General features: G+C 39.9%; 4 protein-coding genes across 5 annotated transcripts; 1 reads left to right on the top strand and 3 right to left on the bottom strand.

The window, feature by feature from the left end:
• Window positions 1–490: 490 nt before the first annotated feature.
• LOC306786141 (glycine N-acyltransferase-like protein 3) lies at window positions 491–3,516 on the bottom strand (the record flags this gene model as incomplete). The annotated part of the gene is made up of 5 exons (XM_079280814.1): window positions 491–1,204; window positions 1,325–1,457; window positions 1,810–1,930; window positions 2,017–2,124; window positions 3,442–3,516. 5 exons carry the CDS (start codon window positions 3,514–3,516, stop codon window positions 805–807), a joined length of 837 nt encoding a protein of 278 aa, XP_079136940.1. The 3' UTR covers window positions 491–804.
• A 6,887-nt stretch (window positions 3,517–10,403) lies between these two features.
• Window positions 10,404–13,097, bottom strand: cst3 (cystatin C (amyloid angiopathy and cerebral hemorrhage)). The gene is made up of 3 exons (XM_079280576.1): window positions 12,819–13,097; window positions 11,281–11,391; window positions 10,404–10,815 (listed from the first exon to the last, which is right to left on the bottom strand). Exons 1-3 carry the CDS (start codon window positions 13,020–13,022, stop codon window positions 10,741–10,743), a joined length of 390 nt encoding a protein of 129 aa, XP_079136702.1. The 5' UTR covers window positions 13,023–13,097; the 3' UTR covers window positions 10,404–10,740.
• A 61-nt stretch (window positions 13,098–13,158) lies between these two features.
• On the top strand, window positions 13,159–16,184 carry ephx5 (epoxide hydrolase 5). 2 transcript variants are annotated; one of them, XM_079280574.1, is made up of 10 exons: window positions 13,159–13,289; window positions 13,395–13,463; window positions 13,558–13,771; window positions 13,881–14,061; window positions 14,193–14,402; window positions 14,480–14,609; window positions 14,931–15,142; window positions 15,269–15,377; window positions 15,504–15,629; window positions 15,740–16,184. In XM_079280574.1, the coding sequence occupies exons 2-10, from the start codon at window positions 13,441–13,443 to the stop codon at window positions 15,939–15,941; spliced, it is 1,407 nt and encodes a 468-aa protein (XP_079136700.1). In that variant the 5' UTR covers window positions 13,159–13,289; window positions 13,395–13,440; the 3' UTR covers window positions 15,942–16,184. The 2 variants fall into 2 exon arrangements, with proteins under 2 accessions (XP_079136700.1, XP_079136699.1); XM_079280573.1 differs by having other exon boundaries at window positions 13,170–13,289; window positions 13,390–13,463.
• Window positions 16,185–16,326: 142 nt separating this feature from the next.
• Window positions 16,327–18,683, bottom strand: mad2l1bp (MAD2L1 binding protein; the record flags this gene model as incomplete). Its single annotated transcript, XM_079280575.1, has 3 exons — window positions 16,327–17,078; window positions 17,188–17,462; window positions 18,269–18,683. The coding sequence occupies 3 exons, from the start codon at window positions 18,681–18,683 to the stop codon at window positions 16,548–16,550; spliced, it is 1,221 nt and encodes a 406-aa protein (XP_079136701.1). The 3' UTR covers window positions 16,327–16,547.
• Between the last annotated feature and the right edge of the window lie 425 nt (window positions 18,684–19,108).

Raw genomic sequence — 19,108 nt, forward strand, 5'->3', positions numbered from 1 at the left:
CAGTAGCCTACTTGAGCACATGTTACTTTCCACCACTGTTTCCCAGTGTATTTTAGACTAACACTTGTCCACAGGTCAAATACTTGTAAACCGAGTTTCAAATTTGTGACGCCCTTTTTTTAATCTTTCTCTTATTAAGATGAAAAATGGCAATGTTGTTTCTCGAGACCATAGCCTTTAAATCTACCTATAAAAAGAATGTATTGTACTTAAACTGGTCAAATCTGGAGAAAGAACACTGAGACCCTCAAGGCTGTTTTAAAGCTTCAGAATTGTGAAGCCTTTGTTTCTAGTTACAGAAACAAATAAAATACATTAAAAAGTTCTGTCATTGACCCTGAACTAAATTGTCACTGAGAACACTGACGCGTAGTAATGTGAAAAGAAAAACATACTCTCTTTGAAACGTGAAAAAAAACATGATTTTTATTTTGAGGAACCATATTAATTGCACTGGCCTGCATACAATGAGATAGCCTCTATAGAGGGTGTATGAACATCATCTGATGATTGTTCAGTGCTGACAGAGAGCAAAGAATGAATCAAGGGCTTGATTTACTTTGGAGCTCTCCTCCAAACCCCTGAACCTATTATGAAAAGCTGACATTGTTATTCTTTATTTGTGTCAGTTGATGCCTCTTTCACATACACCACCATTAATAACAGTCCAGGTTTTGATTCAATGCTTTTTGGAAAGCAGATATAATGTGTAAACATAACGTTTTAATCACATTTTCATTCACTAAAACGTTACGTTTACCTGATAACGTGTCAGCTGTACATTCAATCACAATAGCTTCAAAATCAAAATTTTAACTCAAACCATGACGCCCTGTATGAGGGGTCCTCAATGAAGCCAAGGTTTTTAAAGATGTTGTAGGAGACCATGTTGTCCTCTTCTATGAAGCAGTACACTGGGTAGCCCTCGGTGTGGAGTCTCCTGGCCATGGTGCTGACCAGGACTTTGGCATAACCTCTCCCTCTGTGCTCTGGCAGAGTGTACAATAAGCCCAACGCACAGTAATCATACACCAGAATCCAGGACACGGGCTGACCCTGGTCGTCAGTGATGCAGCATGATGGGAAGTTGCTGATGAGGTTTTTAATGTTCATGTAAGCCTGCTTGTTCCCTCCAAACTTCCAGGTTTTATTCACCAAGTCAACGTGGGAGAGGTTAAGAGATGAAATCCTTGATTCAAGCTCACTGTGTAGAGAATCAGATAATGACAACCAATGAAACAGTAATATTTTACTTTTAACGTATGTTGATATAAGCTAAATATGCACATATATCCTTAAAAGTACATTTTAATGATCTGACTACCTGTCAGCTGCTGGTGTGGGCAGATGACTGCTGTCTGGCAAATACAGAAGATGCACCAAAGAATAGACTTTGTTGTTGACTTCTCGGTCAGAAGACACTTCTTTGAGCATGGTTTCATGGGAAACATCAAATCCTGGAGGACAAAAATGATTTACATGCTTATTGCCATTCTGTTATTCTTCTAAGAGGTTCCAACAGTCGTGAAGGAAATATTCACCTCCTTCACTCATTATAAATAGAAATACCACACTGTAAAAATACTCGTACTTGTATTTGTGAAGTAACAGTTGTCAGAAAATATACATGTTAGGAAGGAAAAGGCACTATATCAAGCAAACTAACATTATCTAAAACTGAAACCAAGTACAGTTCTTGAGTAAATGTACTTAACGGTAACTTAGTTATACACCACTGAGTTACACTGCCACAAGTAACCTGCGTGGCCCGTCCAATGATAAACACTGTCTGCAGTGACCTTAACTCACCACCAATGAAAAAGGACGTGCTCCAGTCAATTGCATTCTCTTCTGTCAGCATTTTCCTTAAAATCTGGTCATCCATGCTGAAGTAGGTCACCTTTTTCATGAACTCCAGGGCGCGCTTGTTCTGTGAAATAAACTACAGGTTCAGCAATCAAGTGGCCTCCAGAAACACGACATATGTACAATGTTTCCACTGGTATGTGACCTCACCTTGGGGTCAGGTCGACAAATGATGACCTTAAAATCAGGCCACGTATCAACGATGACCTCCAGTGTGCTTGGCTTCTTCCTGTTAATCCCAAATATGAAACCGTACACCTGCACGCACCAAACGTTTAGAGCAGGGGTGTCAAACTCATCTCCACTCTGGGCCACATCAGCATCACGGTCGCCCTCAAAGGGCCGGTTGTAAATGTAAGACTGTACAACTAACTTCTCCCTAACATATTGTTAAATAACTCTCTGCATTTGATTATTGTTTATTCAAGTGTAAACATATTGTACATGCAGTTATATAAATTAAAAATGATATTTAAACACATTTCTGTTATTATGACATAAATCATTTTAATTGAGGGTTAAGAAACCCACATGACTCTATCAAAGATCAAACTATTAAAGAAAATAACAAAGACACATATCAAACACAAGTTATTACATTAACTTTGTTCAAAGCTGTTTGTGTCACCTCTCTGCATCACTAATGTTCCTCCCTGTCATCGTTCTGTGCATGCAGCTACATCCAAGAGCTGCTCACTGAGAGTCAGGTCTGATGAACATGATAGATGATCTGTATCCGTGTTGTCTGTGCTTTCATCAACAGTTAATGAAGAAGACGAGTACCTGCTCGTCTCTTAGCTAGCTGTGTTGTTAGATTGCTGCTAGTTCATGAACTCGGTCTGCGATGGTGTTTCTTCACAAACTGACATTTGTAAAAGTCTGTATCTGGTCGGAGCTCTGCTCACATACCTTCAGCATGCACTGGGCTGTAGCTGTGTAAATATATTCTGCTGTGATTGCAGTCTGCCTTTTAATTTTTGGACAGTTTGATGTTTTTCTTGGAGGCTAAATTTAGCTCCGTGTTTGGTGTCAAAATGCCGACGTGAATTGTATCCTTCATCACCGACACGCCTCATAACACAGAAGACAGACCCGTTGTTCTCCTTGAAGCACAAACATGTATTCGCTTTCCCATCTTTCATTACATTTTCTTCCCTCTGCATCAATTTTTCTCTTCGTGGACATTTTGGGATTGTTTGTCGATCTTTTTCAATCGTTGGAAAACCTCTTTTCGGGCTGTTTCCTCTCCTGTCCACCTGTTGTGATAGTTTTAATGTCGGTACACAGACAACATGCTATCTCATCATTTCAACTTTATATCTCATAATTTCGACCATGGGGATCCTTTTATTATCAAGTCTAACTTTTAATTATTTTTCCAAAAATATATATATATATATATATAGTTTTTTTTATTAAAAATTTTTTTTTGCTGGCGGATTCGAGGGCCACATAAAATGACGTGGCGGGCCGGATTCGGCCCGCGGGCCTTGAGTTTGACACGTGGTTTAGAGCGACAATGTCAAGACACTGCGATTACATGACATAATGAGGAACGTGTTTGCAGCCGTCTACCTTAAAGCTCTTGGGGAAGTGTTTTAGCAGAACTCCTTCAGCGATCTGTAGTTCGTCTTTGTTTAAGATCTTCATGTTTGGGGAGTAGAGCTTCTTCACCGATGCAGTTTAATCTGCCCGTCTGTTTAAACTGCTCTGTTCAAATATAAATGGTCTCAGCCTTTAGAAATTATTGACCGTCTTCTTTTTCTTCTTCTCTCAGTTTATTGGCGGACTACAAACCAACGTGCAAGGTCCCCGCATACCGCCACCTATTGTACCGGAGTGTGTAACATCTTGACTTTATGACAGTCATCACTTAAACACAATAATAATTTTATTTATAAATAAAATAAAAAACAAACAAACAAAACTTTATATGGAAGTTATATTCTGGAAAATAAACCCCTTCCATTCAATAAATTAAATAAAGCCCTTTTAATTTGTCTTTCAATATACCGGTACCTAAGGGTAAACTCTTGTTCTTTTTCGTTGTGTTTTTACGCATTTCGGACAGCAATAGTAAACTATTATTTGAAACTGAGGTTTTTAAATGCAGACTTTATTCCACATTCACCCGGTCAAAGTCAATCAAATAAAGTATACTGTAACACCTTTTGATTCACTCACAGTTTGATTTGAAGTGCTCTTACTGAGACGTGTGTGTGTATGTGTGTGTGGGGTGGGGGGATGCTCTGTAGAAGACATTAGCTGCAGAGTAATGTGTCCCCTTTTATTTCAGTTTAGTCGATATGTTGTTAATAAATGTATGGACATATCTGCTGAAATTCCTCAGACCAGGTGTTAAATGTATAAATCCTCACTGTTCCCTCAAAACAGCCCAAAATATCAGCTGGTAACATTGTTTGATACTAAAGTGTATGTAAAGAAACTTAATAGGTTGATGCATTATGCGGCAATAGTGATATTTGACCTCCAAGCATTTGTATCCCCTCCTTCCTCAGACCAGGTCAGTGATGGATGAAAGCCAAACAGACCAATATATGTGCTGTAAAACCATTTGACTCCAAGGTCAAGGGATGAATGCAATATTAAGCCGAAGGAGCTTTTACCTCAAAGGAATATGTATAACGTCTTCAAACTGTTTAACACAATAATAGCAATTCCATAGATAGCAGTGCATAGTGTATTTGGGATAAGAAAACTGTTAAACAAGTAAATGAGCAGAAAGACCCAACAGGACTGAAGAACTTGCATGAGCGTGAACCAGAACAACAAAACACACATGTAGCCGTAACATAACTAAACATTTTTTAGTAAACAAGATAAAGAAAGAAATAAAAAACACATTGGAAATAAATAACTACAGTAATAACTTCAGGAAACACCTCAAAACTGCCCCCCCCCCCCCATCATATAGGACTTTGTGCACAGAGGGCAAAGCGAAACTTAAAGAATACCAGACATTTAAATGATTTCTATTTGACAGGAAAATACAAATTGCTCTATTTGAAGGTTATTCTGCAAACAATGAAGATTTCCCACGTAGTTCTATTTCTCGCAAGTCTCGTTCAACAATCTGATGTCATTCTGCAATGGGCGGCTCCACACGGTGAATGTGCACACGTAAGGCTGAGGAAGAAACGTTTACACACATTATACACACACACACACACACACACACACACACCATTTAGTCTTTGAGATTATCATCGTCAAAGATCAACACTTAGTTTTTCAGGAGCAGATTAATTTCATTTATCAAATATTTTCATCTTTCGATGGTGTCTCAAATTACATTATATGTTAAACTTAGTCATAAGGTTAAATATGGCGCTACTAATTCCGACTTCTCACTGTGGTAACAGCAACAAACAGCTGGATGGTTCAAAGAGGGGAAGTATAGAATCGTTTCACAATCGGACAGTGTGGTCTACTGTTGAAGAGCGAAGTATACTGTATGACATTTAAAAATTGTGTCTAATAACTCCCAAATGCAAATATGGGGGGGGGGGGGGGGGGGGGATTTTCATCCTGAGGTTGTAGCCTCTTAAAAGTCATTACCTGAGCCTTTTCTGGGTCTTGGTGGATGGCACACACAGCATTTGCACCGTCCTTTCTGCAGGGGGTCTTTGCCATTCTCACAGTTATCACGTACTTCATACCAGCCACCACCTGTAAGGAGAAGTGGGTGGGTGGTGGAAATACAGATTCTGGTAAACCTGAATGCTTAAGCAGTTTAGAATACAGCAGATTTCAGGTCTATATAAAATAAAAAGGTAAAACTGCCAGCCATTACATTCCAGACAAGTTTAAATAAACACATGCCCCAAAACACATTTCAACATCAGCTTATCATCATGTCTGTCAAACATTCAGTGTTATGCCTGATGTATTTTACACAGCGATTCTTATTCTCAGCCAGGAAGCGAAATAACGAGCAAGACCGGTTTGTTCTTGTGTGTGCGTCCGAGACAGACGTCACACTTTTGGTTTGTAGTCTTTCTAATTATGTATCTTCACACTCTTATACTTCAACAGTTTTATGACAAAATGAAACTTGCCAAATTATCTTATAAATTGACAAATGTGTAATTCACCACAATTTGAACGGAATTATAAAAAACGATTAGTCTCTCTTGTTGATACCGTATACAGTAGATATATATCATTTATTTAATATTTACAATAGGCACAGGCTTTAAGCAGCCAGGCCAAACACCGCGGCTTACACTGGATTTTGTTGCCATCACAAAGTATATGAAATAAAGTTTGTAGAGATTCCCAGATCCAAATGAAACGTTACTAACCTGACTCTGAGCCTTGACCACTTCTGCCACTTGGCTGAGGTACATACAGTTACTGCGTCTGTTGTGTTGGACGACGGCAAAGTTGAGGGCTTTACGCACGCCTTCGTTATTCAGATCTATATCTCCAAAACCCCCTAACATCAAGGCTCCTGACCCTACGGCAAAAACCGCTGCCAGGACAGGGAGGACAATCTTCCACAACATGTTTCTGTCACTACGCTCTCAACACTAATAATAAAACAAACAACGGCTCGACGTCGCCTCCCTGTTATATAAAGAACGACGTCACGGCTGTTTGAGTGGCACATCTCGCGGCCAATCAAACCATTGTGTTCTCGCTCCACCACAGACACTTCACAACTTATTTCACTCAGCCCGAGCTGAAGCTTCAGGGTTTGCTTTGCTTTAGCAGAGGTATTCAACAGGGGGTCCGCGGCCCCTAGGGGGTCCGCGAAGCTACTGCAGGGGGTCCGCGAAATGTTTGGTTGATTAGACAATTTAAATTTTATTTAAAAAAAAAATTCCCCAAACATGAATCTGTCCATTCTTTTAATAGTTCAGTATTGTATGCAAGATACCAGGTATGTTTATGCATGGCAGTGGCACAAATAGACCATCACTCATTTTCGTTTCCACATTTGTTTAAAATAAAAACGTCAATTTGAATCACTTGTATGCATGATTATCATGCAATTGACAGACAATGTTGATATTGGCATTGGTATCAGCTGACAAGGTATGTTTATTGATGGCAGTGGCACGGCCACCCTACTCACTGTACATTGCACATGTTTAAAATAAAAGCATGAAGACATTAACCTGTGTAGTATTTGAATAGCTTAGTATTGAATGCACAATAAAGAGGTATGTTTATACATGGCACTAGGCCCAGTTTAATATGAAACACAATTTTATACAATATATAGAGTAGGGGGTCCCAAACATCATCTGATGATTGTTCAGTGCTGACAGAGAGCAAAGAATGAATCAAGGGCTTGATTTACTTTGGAGCTCTCCTCCAAACCCCTGAACCTATTATATTATGAAAAGCTGACATTGTTATTGTTTATTTGTGTCAGTTAATGCCTCTTTCACATACACCACCATTAATAACAGTCCAGGTTTTGATTCAATGCTTTTTGGAAAGCAGATATAATGTGTAAACATAACATTTTAATCACATTTTCATTCACTAAAACGTTAGTGAAATAGAGCGACAATGTCAAGACACTGCGATTACATGACATAATGAGGAACGTGTTTGCAGCCGTCTACCTTAAAGCTCTTGGGGAAGTGTTTTAGCAGAACTCCTTCAGCGATCTGTAGTTCGTCTTTGTTTAAGATCTTCATGTTTGGGGAGTAGAGCTTCTTCACCGATGCAGTTTAATCTGCCCGTCTGTTTAAACTGCTCTGTTCAAATATAAATGGTCTCAGCCTTTAGAAATGATTGACCGTCTTCTTTTTCTTCTTCTCTCAGTTTATTGGCGGACTACAAACCAACGTGCAAGGTCCCCCGCATGCCGGCACCTACTGTACCGGAGTGTGTAACATCTTGACTTTAGTCATCACTTAAACACAATAATAATTTTATTTATAAATAAAATAAAAAACAAACAAACAAAACTTTATATGGAAGTTATATTCTGGAAAGTAAACCCCTTCCATTCAATACAATAAATAAAGCCCCTTTAACCTGAACTGTTTGTTCCCTGTCTCTGCTCCACTCCCTTCCTAAAGCTGTCACCTTGCCCTTCATTCTCTCTTTCCACACTGAACGTCCTCCACTCTATCAGCACATGTTCAACAGTTTCTTTACAGTTGCATATCTCACATTTATCCGACGCTGTCTTTTTCATGATGTCTCATTGAGTCCTGTATGTCCTAACCTTAATCTACAGAAAGTAACATCTTCTTTTCTACTTTTACTTCCATCACTTAATGTGCTGACATTGGTTTAACCTCCTCCACCCACTGAAGACTGATGATTATTGCTGTCAGTTCGGCTGTGCACACTGACAACCTGTTTGAAATGATTTTAACAATTCCTTTGTTGAATTCTGGAATGTATATGCCCACTCCTACATGATTATTATCTGAGTGTTTTGATCCACCTGTAAAAATATTGAGATAATTACAATAGCTTTTATTCAGGCAATCTTGAACCAAGTCGATTCTCTTCTCTTTTATTTTAATATTTTAATATTAAGTATTAAGTATTTTAATATCTCTAGAACAAAACATATCTAATATTGCCTCATTCTAGAGTGCCATATAACATCTGTAAAGGATAATGTATATTGTGTACATTTGTGTGTGCTATATGTACAACAACTATGTTCTATATGTTATAAACAAAAACGTATTGATGTAGGACCATGTCATAGTACACTACAAAGCTCTTCAGCAAGAAGAATAAAGTCACACAGGTAATAGTAACTACCGGTAATCCATTTGTCTATATTCCGTCATTCCAGGCCAGAATAAAAATGTTTGGATATTGCATCCCTAGTTCTTTTCTGGCCGCTGTGAGCTGTTGGGCTTTCATGCAAGTCAGTAAACATGGCGCTGGCTTCCTCTACACCACAAACAACTCTAGTTTTGAAATCCCCGCCAGGTCCCTTGACGTAAACAGTGCTCCTCCTATACATTATAAAAGAAGTTAACTTGTGACATGCCACAGCTTGAACTTGTTGGTCAAAAGGAATACATAGACATCTTTAGTAATGAATCACTGCTAATTAATACGTCAATTAAATGCATATTTGAAGTGGAATAAAATATACCCTGATTTATTATCTTTATTTATTATGCAGTATTTACCCCTTATACTCTCAGTCTCTATGAGTGGCTTAATATTAATCATCATACGTTATATCTATACGGCACCTTTCATACATAAAATGCTGCTCAAAGTGTGAGTGAGAGAGGAACAGAGGTGCTTTGACCTTTCGTCAGCTCTCTTTGGTTGATGGTGGTTTTGCACATTTGCAAATGTAAATATCTTAAATAAAAACTTGAAAGACAATTACTCTCTTGTGAGTTATTGTTACAGCATTCGCACCACCATTTTCAAATGAAACAGTCTGTTATCAGAATCACAATAGTTTACAAGCAAATTATGCTCCTTCATACCAGAACTTTGACTCTTCAGAGGCTATATCAACATATCAACATGCAGCCCCAAACTAAATTGTACTATACAGTTCTAGAACACAGTTTTTCAAGGATGAGTTGATATTAATATATTCATTATTGAGCTTTTACTTCATTACATCACTACATATGATTTTATTTGTGTTTGAGTAAGCAGGATAAGAAACCCCGAAGGCATCCATTGACTAAATTCAAAAAACGCCAACTGTTTATGCTCAATGTCTATAATAGCATATCTGGCTTGCTTCCAGAAATATAGCTAGCAAGTTTCCAAGGAAAGGGATATCAAAACTCATTGCTTAGGCCTAAATGATACTAACTTTCAACATTGTACTTTGATGCTTTTCATCGAATTTCCATCTTTTGTTTGTTCATATTTATATTTGCCGTGAACTTTGTACTGCAAAATGTCTTCATGTCCTTCAGGGTCCATGTTCCCAGTTAATTAGGAAAGCTGCCAACGCATTCACCGTGACTGTAATCACATTCAAGTCACACCTACTATCAGGCCGAGAAGAAGGATGTTGCACATCAATTACTTTGGAGAGCGTGATGTATTATAAGCTCGGTAAGATACCAACTATGATGAAGATGACTTTCATGTGCCCGATGTCATTGGTCGGACTAGGAATAAATTAGATTACTCCACCTCAGCTAATAGGCCCAATGAAGCTATTTTATACAGCTTCTTCTTCATGTACTTTATCATTGCATCAGCACAAAGTCACCTTTCACCAAATAATGCATCCACCTGTAGTTCCTTTACATCCACTTTAGGATCAAACGTTACCAGCTGATATTTCGGGCTCATATGTGCTCTGTTTACATGTGCTTTGCATACACTTTACTGATCCCCAGGAGGGCACATTCACATTGAGTCAAACTGTAGATAAGAAGAGATGTTTTTTCATGTTTATTATTATTACTTCTGGAAATGAGTCTTTCCTTCCTAAAGTACTCCTTCCACAGCATTCATTGCCTTATTGGTCAATGTCAGATGATGGATCGGGATACTGAAAAACTAACTTCTCCAGAAAATATTGAAATATTAAATGGAGATGTGGATATCAAAAGCTTTATTCCTGTATGAACACATTCATTTAAGTTCACATGCTACTTTAATTCATTTCATTTTAAAACAGCCTGTGGTTTTTAATAACCTTATCAACAATTCAGTGCACAATTGTGTTCTCTGCTTGATTTAGTGAGTAACATTACACATTTGCTCCTCTAAAGGTTAATGCATCTCTACAATGCTATACTGGATAGAAATTCCAAAACACTGACTTTCAAAAGGTTATTTTGTGCTTCATCTACAGGGAAACACATATTGCTCTACATGAAGGTTATTCTGCAAACAATGGCAACAATGAAGATTTCCCACGTAGTTCTATTTCTAGCAAGCCTGGTTCAACAAACGGATGTCATTCAGCCATGGGCGGCTCCACACGGTGAATGTGCACAGGTAAGGCTGAGGAAGAAAAGTTTACACACATTATTTATATATACACACACACACACACACATACATATATACACCATGAATAAAATGTATAGTGTTTAGTCTTTGAGATTGTCGTAGTCAAAAATCAACAATTTGTTGTTTTTCAGGAGCAGATTAATTTCATTTGTCAAATATATTCATCTTTCAATGGTGTAGGCTAATGTTCAAATTATATGTTAAACTTAGTCATAAGGTTAAATATGGCGCTACTAATTCCGACTTCTCACTGTGGTAACAGCAACAAACACAGCTGGATGGTTCAAAGAGGGGAAGTACAGAATCGTTTCACAATCGGACAGTGTGGTCTACTGTTGAAGAGAGAAGTATACTGTATGACATTTAAAAATTGTGTCTAATAACTCCCAAAAGCAAAAATGGGGGGGGATGATTTTCATCCAGAAACTGAGGTTGTAGCCTCTTAAAAGTCATTACCTGAGCCTTTTCTGGGTCTTGGTGGATGGCACACACAGCATTTGCACTGTCCTTTGTGCAGGGGGTCTTTGCCATTCTCACAGTTATCACGTACTTTATACCAGCCACCACCTGTAAGGAGAAGTGGGTGGGTGGTGGAAATACAGATTCTGGTAAACCTGAATGCTTAAGCAGTTTAGAATACAGGAGATTTCAGGTCTATATAAAATAAAAAGTAAAACTGCCAGCCATTACATTCCAGACAAGTTTAAATTCACTCATGCCCCAAAACACATTTCAATATTAGCTTATCATCATGTAAAATACCAATGAAGTTCACGCAAATGATATGGTGCAGCCACATGTATTCCCCTCTTTGGAGTTTCAAGAAGAGCACACAACTACTGTAAATTATTTTGAATTACCTGCAATATTTATTTTTTAAATAAATGTGTACAAAACCCACTGGTTTCCAGTTCTTTTATGTATTTTATAAAGCCTGTGCGGACCTGAAGCTGCCTCGAATTCCCTACAACAAACTTCCCAATTGACAGGGCAGGATAGGATTTATTTGGATTATGGTGTTTGTAGGCTATTCAGTGGGACAGACATGTTGGGCTCGTTCCAGGAGATGAGCTGTGTTTTCAGCTGCCTTCAAAGAATAAACAGGAAGTGACAGAAAGTTACTTCCTGTTAGATCCGACCTGAAGGTTTGTAAATTACAGACCTTGTTCGGATGTATTCACGTGTGCTTGTAAATACATATTTATGTGGAAAGTGGCGTGTGTCTGCATTGTATTATATCCTTTGTTCTTTTTATCTGCCTGTGAAACTGTTTGCTTTTAATTTTAATATGCGTTGTATAAATGAGCTTTATTATTATCCACCACACAATATATGTTCTTAGATTAAACCATTGCACAACATGAGACTAATAGCCACCAATTGAGCAGTCAATATTACAATTACACAAAAAATAGGATTTTCTGGATGGAGACTTTGCACAAGGAAGACGTTCAAATCAGGGAGTAAATAGTATAAAAATAAATACCCACAATTGTACAACATGTTGCAGCAAAGTCCTGTCCCGTTCATATTTACACCATTTTAAACCCTCACATGAGCTTCGAAAATCTTTGTTTACCTTTTTCCTTACGTCTCCATGCGTCCACTGGTTACCCCGTGTTTAACGTCACATTGCAGTGATTTGTGGGTAATTCCCTTGGGCAAAGTCAGCGTCTAATGCTGATTTACGGAAAGGCTTCATAAAGGGCTCAAAATGTCTGCCAGAGAGCGCTCAAGCGCTCGATGATTTGACAGTGGGACAGCCCTAAACCCTCGCAAAGTCCGTAAAGGTGGAGGTTGAGATTGGGCCAATTTAAACGGGATTAAAACATTTGTCTCTCTCGTTGATTACCGTATATATATTATTTAAAATAGACACTTTTTTGGTATCACACTGCGGCCTACACGTAGAATAAACTGGATTTTGTTGCCATCACAAAGTATATGAAATAAAGTTTGTAGAGATTCCCAGATCCAAATGAAACGTTACTAACCTGACTCTGAGCCTTGACCACTTCTGCCACTTGGCTGATGAACATATCGTTGCTGCCTCTGTTGTGTTGGACGACGGCAAAGTTGAGGGCATTACGCACGCCTTCGTTATTCGGATCTATATCTCTAAAACCCCCTGGCATCAAGTCTCCTGACCCTACGGCAAAAACCGCTGCCAGGACAGGGAGGACAATCTTCCACAACATGTTTCTGTCACTACGCTCTCAACACTAATAATAAAACAAACAACGGCTCGACGTCGCCTCCCTGTTATATAAACAACGACGTCACGGCTGTTTGAGTGGCACATCTCGCGGCCAATCAAACCATTGTGTTCTCGCTCCACAACTTCGGGTTCAGCAGCAAGCTCGCAGTGTATTTGTTTTGCATACCGCTGAATCACGTCGTAGCCGCTCTGATTTGTAGACTTTCCACTATTTTCGGAAGGTTCACCTGAAAAGGAGACAAACAAGGTATGTTGAAACGCATGTGGTCGAATTTGAACATGATTGCAACTTTAGAAGCGCGGTGCAGATAATGATTTTTTAAATTCATTTTTTACCTCTGTCCTAGTGTAGGTCTAAAAACACCCACCTGTGCGCGCTCACCTTTTGGAATTGCACAATGCAGAGACTGCATCTTTTGAAGTAAGTAGGTTTTACGACTCAGATTTGATAGAAATATACATATTTGAAACTATCTCCAATGAATATTTCTCATATATTTTCACGAACTTTTCAGGGGAGCTTTCTATGGCTTGGATGCCTTCCAACAGCAGCTCCTGATTGGCTCAGCTGTGGCAGCAGGGGGTATACTTTTGCACATGGTGCTAAAGAGAAGACAAGTCAAAAGTATTCCTCTTGGTGAAGGCTGGTGGGGAGCAGGAAAGAAGTCACTGTCAGAGGATGATCAAATCTATCCCTTCAAAGTGCAAACCTCAGATGAAGAGATTGCGGTACTTTTGAGCTGTTAATTTGAATTGTTTCATCACCAGTTGTCAAATTAGAAATACCAATAATGAGACATGTTTGTGTGGAGTAATGAACAGCGGTCTTATTCAACAGGACCTTCATGAGCGCATTGACAGAACCCGCTACACCGATCCTTTAGAAGATAGCTGCTTCCAGTATGGCTTCAATTCCACGTATCTCAAGACAGTGGTTTCCTATTGGAGACACACGTTTGACTGGAAAAAGCAGGTGGAAGTACTTAACCAGTATCCACACTTCAAAACTAAAATAGAAGGTACACACAGCCCGAGCTGAAGCTACAGGGTTTGCTTTTCTTTACAGTAATAATTTGGATATTTGGTCAAATATCTGTCCACACACTACTTTTTGTTTTCTCTTCACACCAATGCTTTTGCATCACTGCAGGATTGGATGTGCACTATGTCCACGTGCAACCACCACACCGTGAGAATCAGAAGGTTGTGCCTCTGATGCTGGTTCACGGCTGGCCTGGCTCCTTCTATGAGTTCTACAAGATGCTGCCACTTCTCACAGAGAACCAGGATGGTCTAGTGTTTGAGGTCATATGCCCGTCCATCCCTGGCTACGGTTTCTCAGAAGCCCCTCATAAACAAGGTAGATGAGTCTGAATGAATGAACGTACGTATCTCAGCTTGAGCAACGGATGTTTACAGCTTTCTGTGTCTGTTCAGGATTCGACAGTCTCGCGGCTGCCCGGATTTTCCTGACACTGATGGAACGTTTGGGATTCTCCCAGTTCTATCTGCAGGGAGGAGACTGGGGCTCTCTCATCACCACCAACATGGCACAGATGAAGCCTCTGTAAGACAGCAAAACCAGCCCCTACATGCTACAAGTTAACCCTACAGTGCACTTTGCACCACCCACATGATTATATAAAGGAGAAATTGTGACATAGTTATCTAAATTGCAAAACAGTGCTTGCAGTGTGCAAAGTGCACTCATGACCAGAACTACTTGCACTACAAATTCCTGGAAGCTGGTGCAAGGTCATTGTGCCAAAACCCCAAAAAATCAATTAAACCTGCATTTATATCTAGAAATGGGCACTGAACAGGATTAAAATGTCATAAGACCTATAATCTTAGATACAGCTAACATCTTTTTGATAATCTTTTCCAGGTGTGTTAAAGGTCTCCACTTGAACATGTTTATGTCGACAAGGGGGATCAAAGTGATGTTGTCCCTCATGATTGGTCCTTATCTGCCATTCCTGGTGGGCTTCAGTCGGGAAGATGTTCGCCGATTGTTCCCTTTCTTTGAGAAGAATGTCTGGGACATCCTGAGGGAAACGGGCTACCTTCACATCCAGGCCACCAAACCAGACACTGTAGGTAGGGACAACTAAGAAACAGATTCTGATGATCATATAGACACTGTTAACAGGTCAAAGACAACCCACATGAGACAAACTGTTACTATTATTTCAGTTCTAAATGAATCCTAAATTGTGGGTACAGGCTGTGGGGTGAATGACTCTCCCGTAGGCTTGGCGGCCTACCTTCTGGAGAAGTTCTCCTCCTGGACTGATCTGAGGAACAGAGATCTGGTGGATGGTGGGCTGGAGAGGTACAAGTGGGAATTCAGTTTAGCCTTTTTGTTATTTTCAGCATATAAATTAAATGTTAGCTCAACGAGGTGTTAAGTGATTCTGTTGCTGGCTGTAATTAATTATACATGTCTGCGTCTGTACAGGAAATTCAGCCTGGATGAAGTCTTGACAATTGTCATGATCTACTGGACCACAGGCTCCATTGTCTCCTCCATGCGCTTCTACAAAGAGAACGTTAAGGGCAACCCGGACAACCGAGTGGATGCAAAGTATGTTGCCAAATGCTCTTACTGTCAAAACCATAACGTTAGTTTTATAAATTAGACAACCCTAGCTATTATCCAATAGTGTTCTGATTATGTGTGTTCTTTTGTTTTAGGACAGGGATATTTGTGCCCACTGGACTTGCCGCCTTCCCCGGGGAGCTGCTCCACTGCCCAAAGTCATTGGCACAAATTAGGTATCGAAACATCTACTCCTACACTTTCATGCCCCGAGGTGGTCACTTTGCTGCCTTTGAGGAGCCCCAGCTGCTAGCAAACGACCTTGTCCAGTTTGTCAAAAAAGTAGAGAAGTTCTGAACCCATTGATGTACTCTCAGACCAATGTAATTATGGTTATCATTGCTGTCAAGTTTGATTTTGACTGGTCCTTCCAAATGGGATACGAATGCACATCCCTCTTACGCAGGTCGTTGTCGCACTACAATGCATCTCGTCGCTTGATTGCCTCAGAAATTGCACCACTGTCAAACTCTTTTTCATGTTTTAATAAATGTAAACATATACACAGATGGTACTTGCACTCCAATGTATCCAAAGATTGGATTAAAGAAAGCAATATAATGTATTCAATCTGTCAAGTTATGGTCAAAATATATTACACCCATATTATGTGTTGCTCTGTGTTCAACATCTTTAAAATTTGAGTATTTTATGCAAAACATTCTTCACAAATATAAATGCCAACAAAGCCTCTTGTGAACAAATTCTCTCAGCTTATCAGAAGACTATAAAAAATGATAATGCCCCATACTGCCTGTCCTAATGTTGTAAGTGACATGCTTTCAATCACAAGTAGAAGGCCGCTCAATTCAAAATTCACTTGGACCACCATTAAAATGTAATTGTAGTATACAGGCTCAAGAAAGAGTGCTCCAATCTAAGACTATGTACTCCCAAACCTTCTCAGTCACTTGCCAAACCCTTGATAGTCACGGGCGCCTGAAACCAGACATAATCCAGCCAGTCTGACCCCTGTGCCCCTGGTTCCTTACAGATGCTGGGATCAGTAGACAGAGCTATTATTTGGTGTTTTACACGGGTTGGCATTTTAAATTGTAGTTTAGGGCGGAACCAACCGACACCGCAATCCCTGTGAGCCAGTGCCAGGACTGTGGTGGGCATTAAACGAATGGGCCTGCTGTCGGACAAAAGGTCAGCCACAAACAGAGTGCGGAAGATCTGCCTCAAGCATGAAGACACGCGTAGACATTGACCTCCACCAGCCGATATCAGAGCCTCCATGTTGATTTCATACAGCTCTTTGGGGAGGATGAGGGAGCCACCCAGTAGCAGCAGCACGCGGGGCACCCTGCTAAGGGAGAAAAGCACCTCCAGCTGCTGCAGCACCTCCTCTAGCTCCTGAAGGGTCTGTTGACACTTGCGCCAGTCCATGTCTGTAGCTTGCACCGGCCTCCGACTTACTATGTCTTTATCCTGGAACACGAAACATTCAGCAAACACTATTAGTTCATCTCAAATCCACAGCATGTCTTCATTTATGAACAGTTGAATTGCACTACGTGTGCACACGTTTCCTATTCACCTGCATTGAGGCTTGCTGTTTATTCTGGGAGTACACCAGCTGGTCATACGTCATGGGTAGTTGCTGTCTCTGATAGAGAATGCACTTGAGGATCTCGCTGACGAAGCGACAGCAGCCGTCCTGGGTTACAGTGCCAGGGAAAACCACGTTCACACGGCCTTCGTCCTGCGCTTTTCTCATCACCTCAGAATTAATGTCCTCTGTGTTACAATGTTGTTTACTGGAATCTTGCAAACTTATCTGACAAGAAGTGTCATCGTCTTCGTGGGCGTTATCTGCAGGGACCAGAATAATGTCATTAGGATGAGCAATGGACCTGTCCTGCTCAATTTTAGCTCGTTAAATGATAATGAAATCTAGCTTGGCCAGTGTTCTAATAAAGTCATTGCTCCCATTTCCCTCCTGAAAGTAACATACACAACTGTCCGTGGTGGAGGAATTACTCAGATCCTCTACTTGGGCACAAGCAGCAAATACTCTTATCAGCAAAAGTCCTGCAATTCAAATTGTACGATTGCCTTTTATAATGTGTCATCAAGGAACAAAGATGTATTTTCATAAAGTGGGCACCGACTACTACTGGATAGTTAAGGCTAATCATATATTCTTTGTTGATATTGTTTTGTCTGCACAAATAACCAACATCTGTGTCTGTAAAGTAACTGGGAAACTGTATGAACGTAATACTAAAGAAGCTACACATCACAATTACGACACTAGAGCTGGACCATGATTGGATCTTTTGCTTCATAGACTACTTCAAACCGTTCATCAAACTAATATAATGGATTTACTTTAAGTACCATACAATTGTAGTATCTGTAGACCTACTGACGTAAATGTGTTTATCAACTATTACTGTTACCTCCGAATATTCTGTCGGTCTTAATTACGCAGTATTTTGATAAATATAGTGTTAAGTTAACTGTATAACGTTATTCGTTATACTGTTTCCCTCGATCGAAATTAAAATGCAACAACTGATCTCAATATTTTGGACAACCTGAAACGTGCCTGATATGAGTAACGTTGCTTTAATGCTCCCCATTGAAAACCACGAGTTACGTTACCCTCACGTTACCTGGAGGGCCGGTTGTGGAGGGCAAAGCGGTGTTTTCCTTATCTTCAGCGTTGTACACAGTTTGCTGTTTTGGATTTAGTCGATGTTCGGGGGAGGCATCTTTCAAGTCCATCACATTTTCCGTCTTCATGTGTGTGTTTACGACCTGTGGCGAGAGTTGTTCGGCCACTTCCGCAGACGGTCGGCATGAATCGGAGTCGTCGGGAACACTTTGTGATGTTACGTTTTTAGATGTCAAATTCGGTTCCACATCTTTTTCTGACGAAAGCGTCCGGTGCCTCGTTGTCCCATTGTTTCCGCTGTTAATAATTAACGTATTTTCCGAGCCAACTGGGTTTGGTGTTGATTTCAATTTATTCGAGTCGTCTGCCATGTTTTTGAATGTCCCCGCTGGGTCCTTTTCGAACTGCATCATGGGAAACATGATTCGACAGCAATGCCGTGTTCACGTTCACGGAAAGATAAAAATAAATAATAGATTCCCATTTAACATGGTTTTTAACATTCTTTTTAGGCGGTACTTAATTGTAAGAGCTTGCTGAAATTTAAACGTCACTGACTTAAAATGTTATTTCGATGGAGACTTTTAATTAAACGCTTTAATCGTGTCTTCGGTAATCGTGCAACAACTCAACATACCTTACAGCTATGTTTCGCAAATGTTACAATGCATACACAAGCTTACACAACTTGTAATAATTGAAGTCATCTTTTGATAACACAAAATCGATCTGAACATGTCATCGATAAGACCAATACACGACATTCTTTGTTTGCTGTGTTGAAGTCCTGCTGTCGGTTTTTCCCGTGAGCAACAAATGCAGCCTGTTGACTCGAGCA

Source organism: Melanostigma gelatinosum, assembly GCF_949748355.1.
Source record: "Melanostigma gelatinosum genome assembly, chromosome: 12".
NCBI classification, from domain to species: Eukaryota; Metazoa; Chordata; class Actinopteri; order Perciformes; family Zoarcidae; genus Melanostigma; species Melanostigma gelatinosum.

Excerpts from the sequence above, each read along its gene's own strand:
- cst3 (XM_079280576.1), bottom strand. The coding sequence starts at position 13,022 with ATGTTGTGGAAGATTGTCCTCCCTGTCCTGGCAGCGGTTTTTGCCGTA. Across the intron at positions 11,392-12,818 it reads TGGTCAAGGCTCAGAGTCAG|GTGGTGGCTGGTATAAAGTA; the intron begins GTTAGTAACGTT and ends TTCTCCTTACAG. Across the intron at positions 10,816-11,280 it reads AAGACCCAGAAAAGGCTCAG|CCTTACCTGTGCACATTCAC; the intron begins GTAATGACTTTT and ends TTTCTTCCTCAG.
- ephx5 (XM_079280574.1), top strand. The coding sequence starts at position 13,441 with ATGCAGAGACTGCATCTTTTGAA. Across the intron at positions 14,403-14,479 it reads AGAAGCCCCTCATAAACAAG|GATTCGACAGTCTCGCGGCT; the intron begins GTAGATGAGTCT and ends GTGTCTGTTCAG. Across the intron at positions 15,630-15,739 it reads GACAACCGAGTGGATGCAAA|GACAGGGATATTTGTGCCCA; the intron begins GTATGTTGCCAA and ends CTTTTGTTTTAG.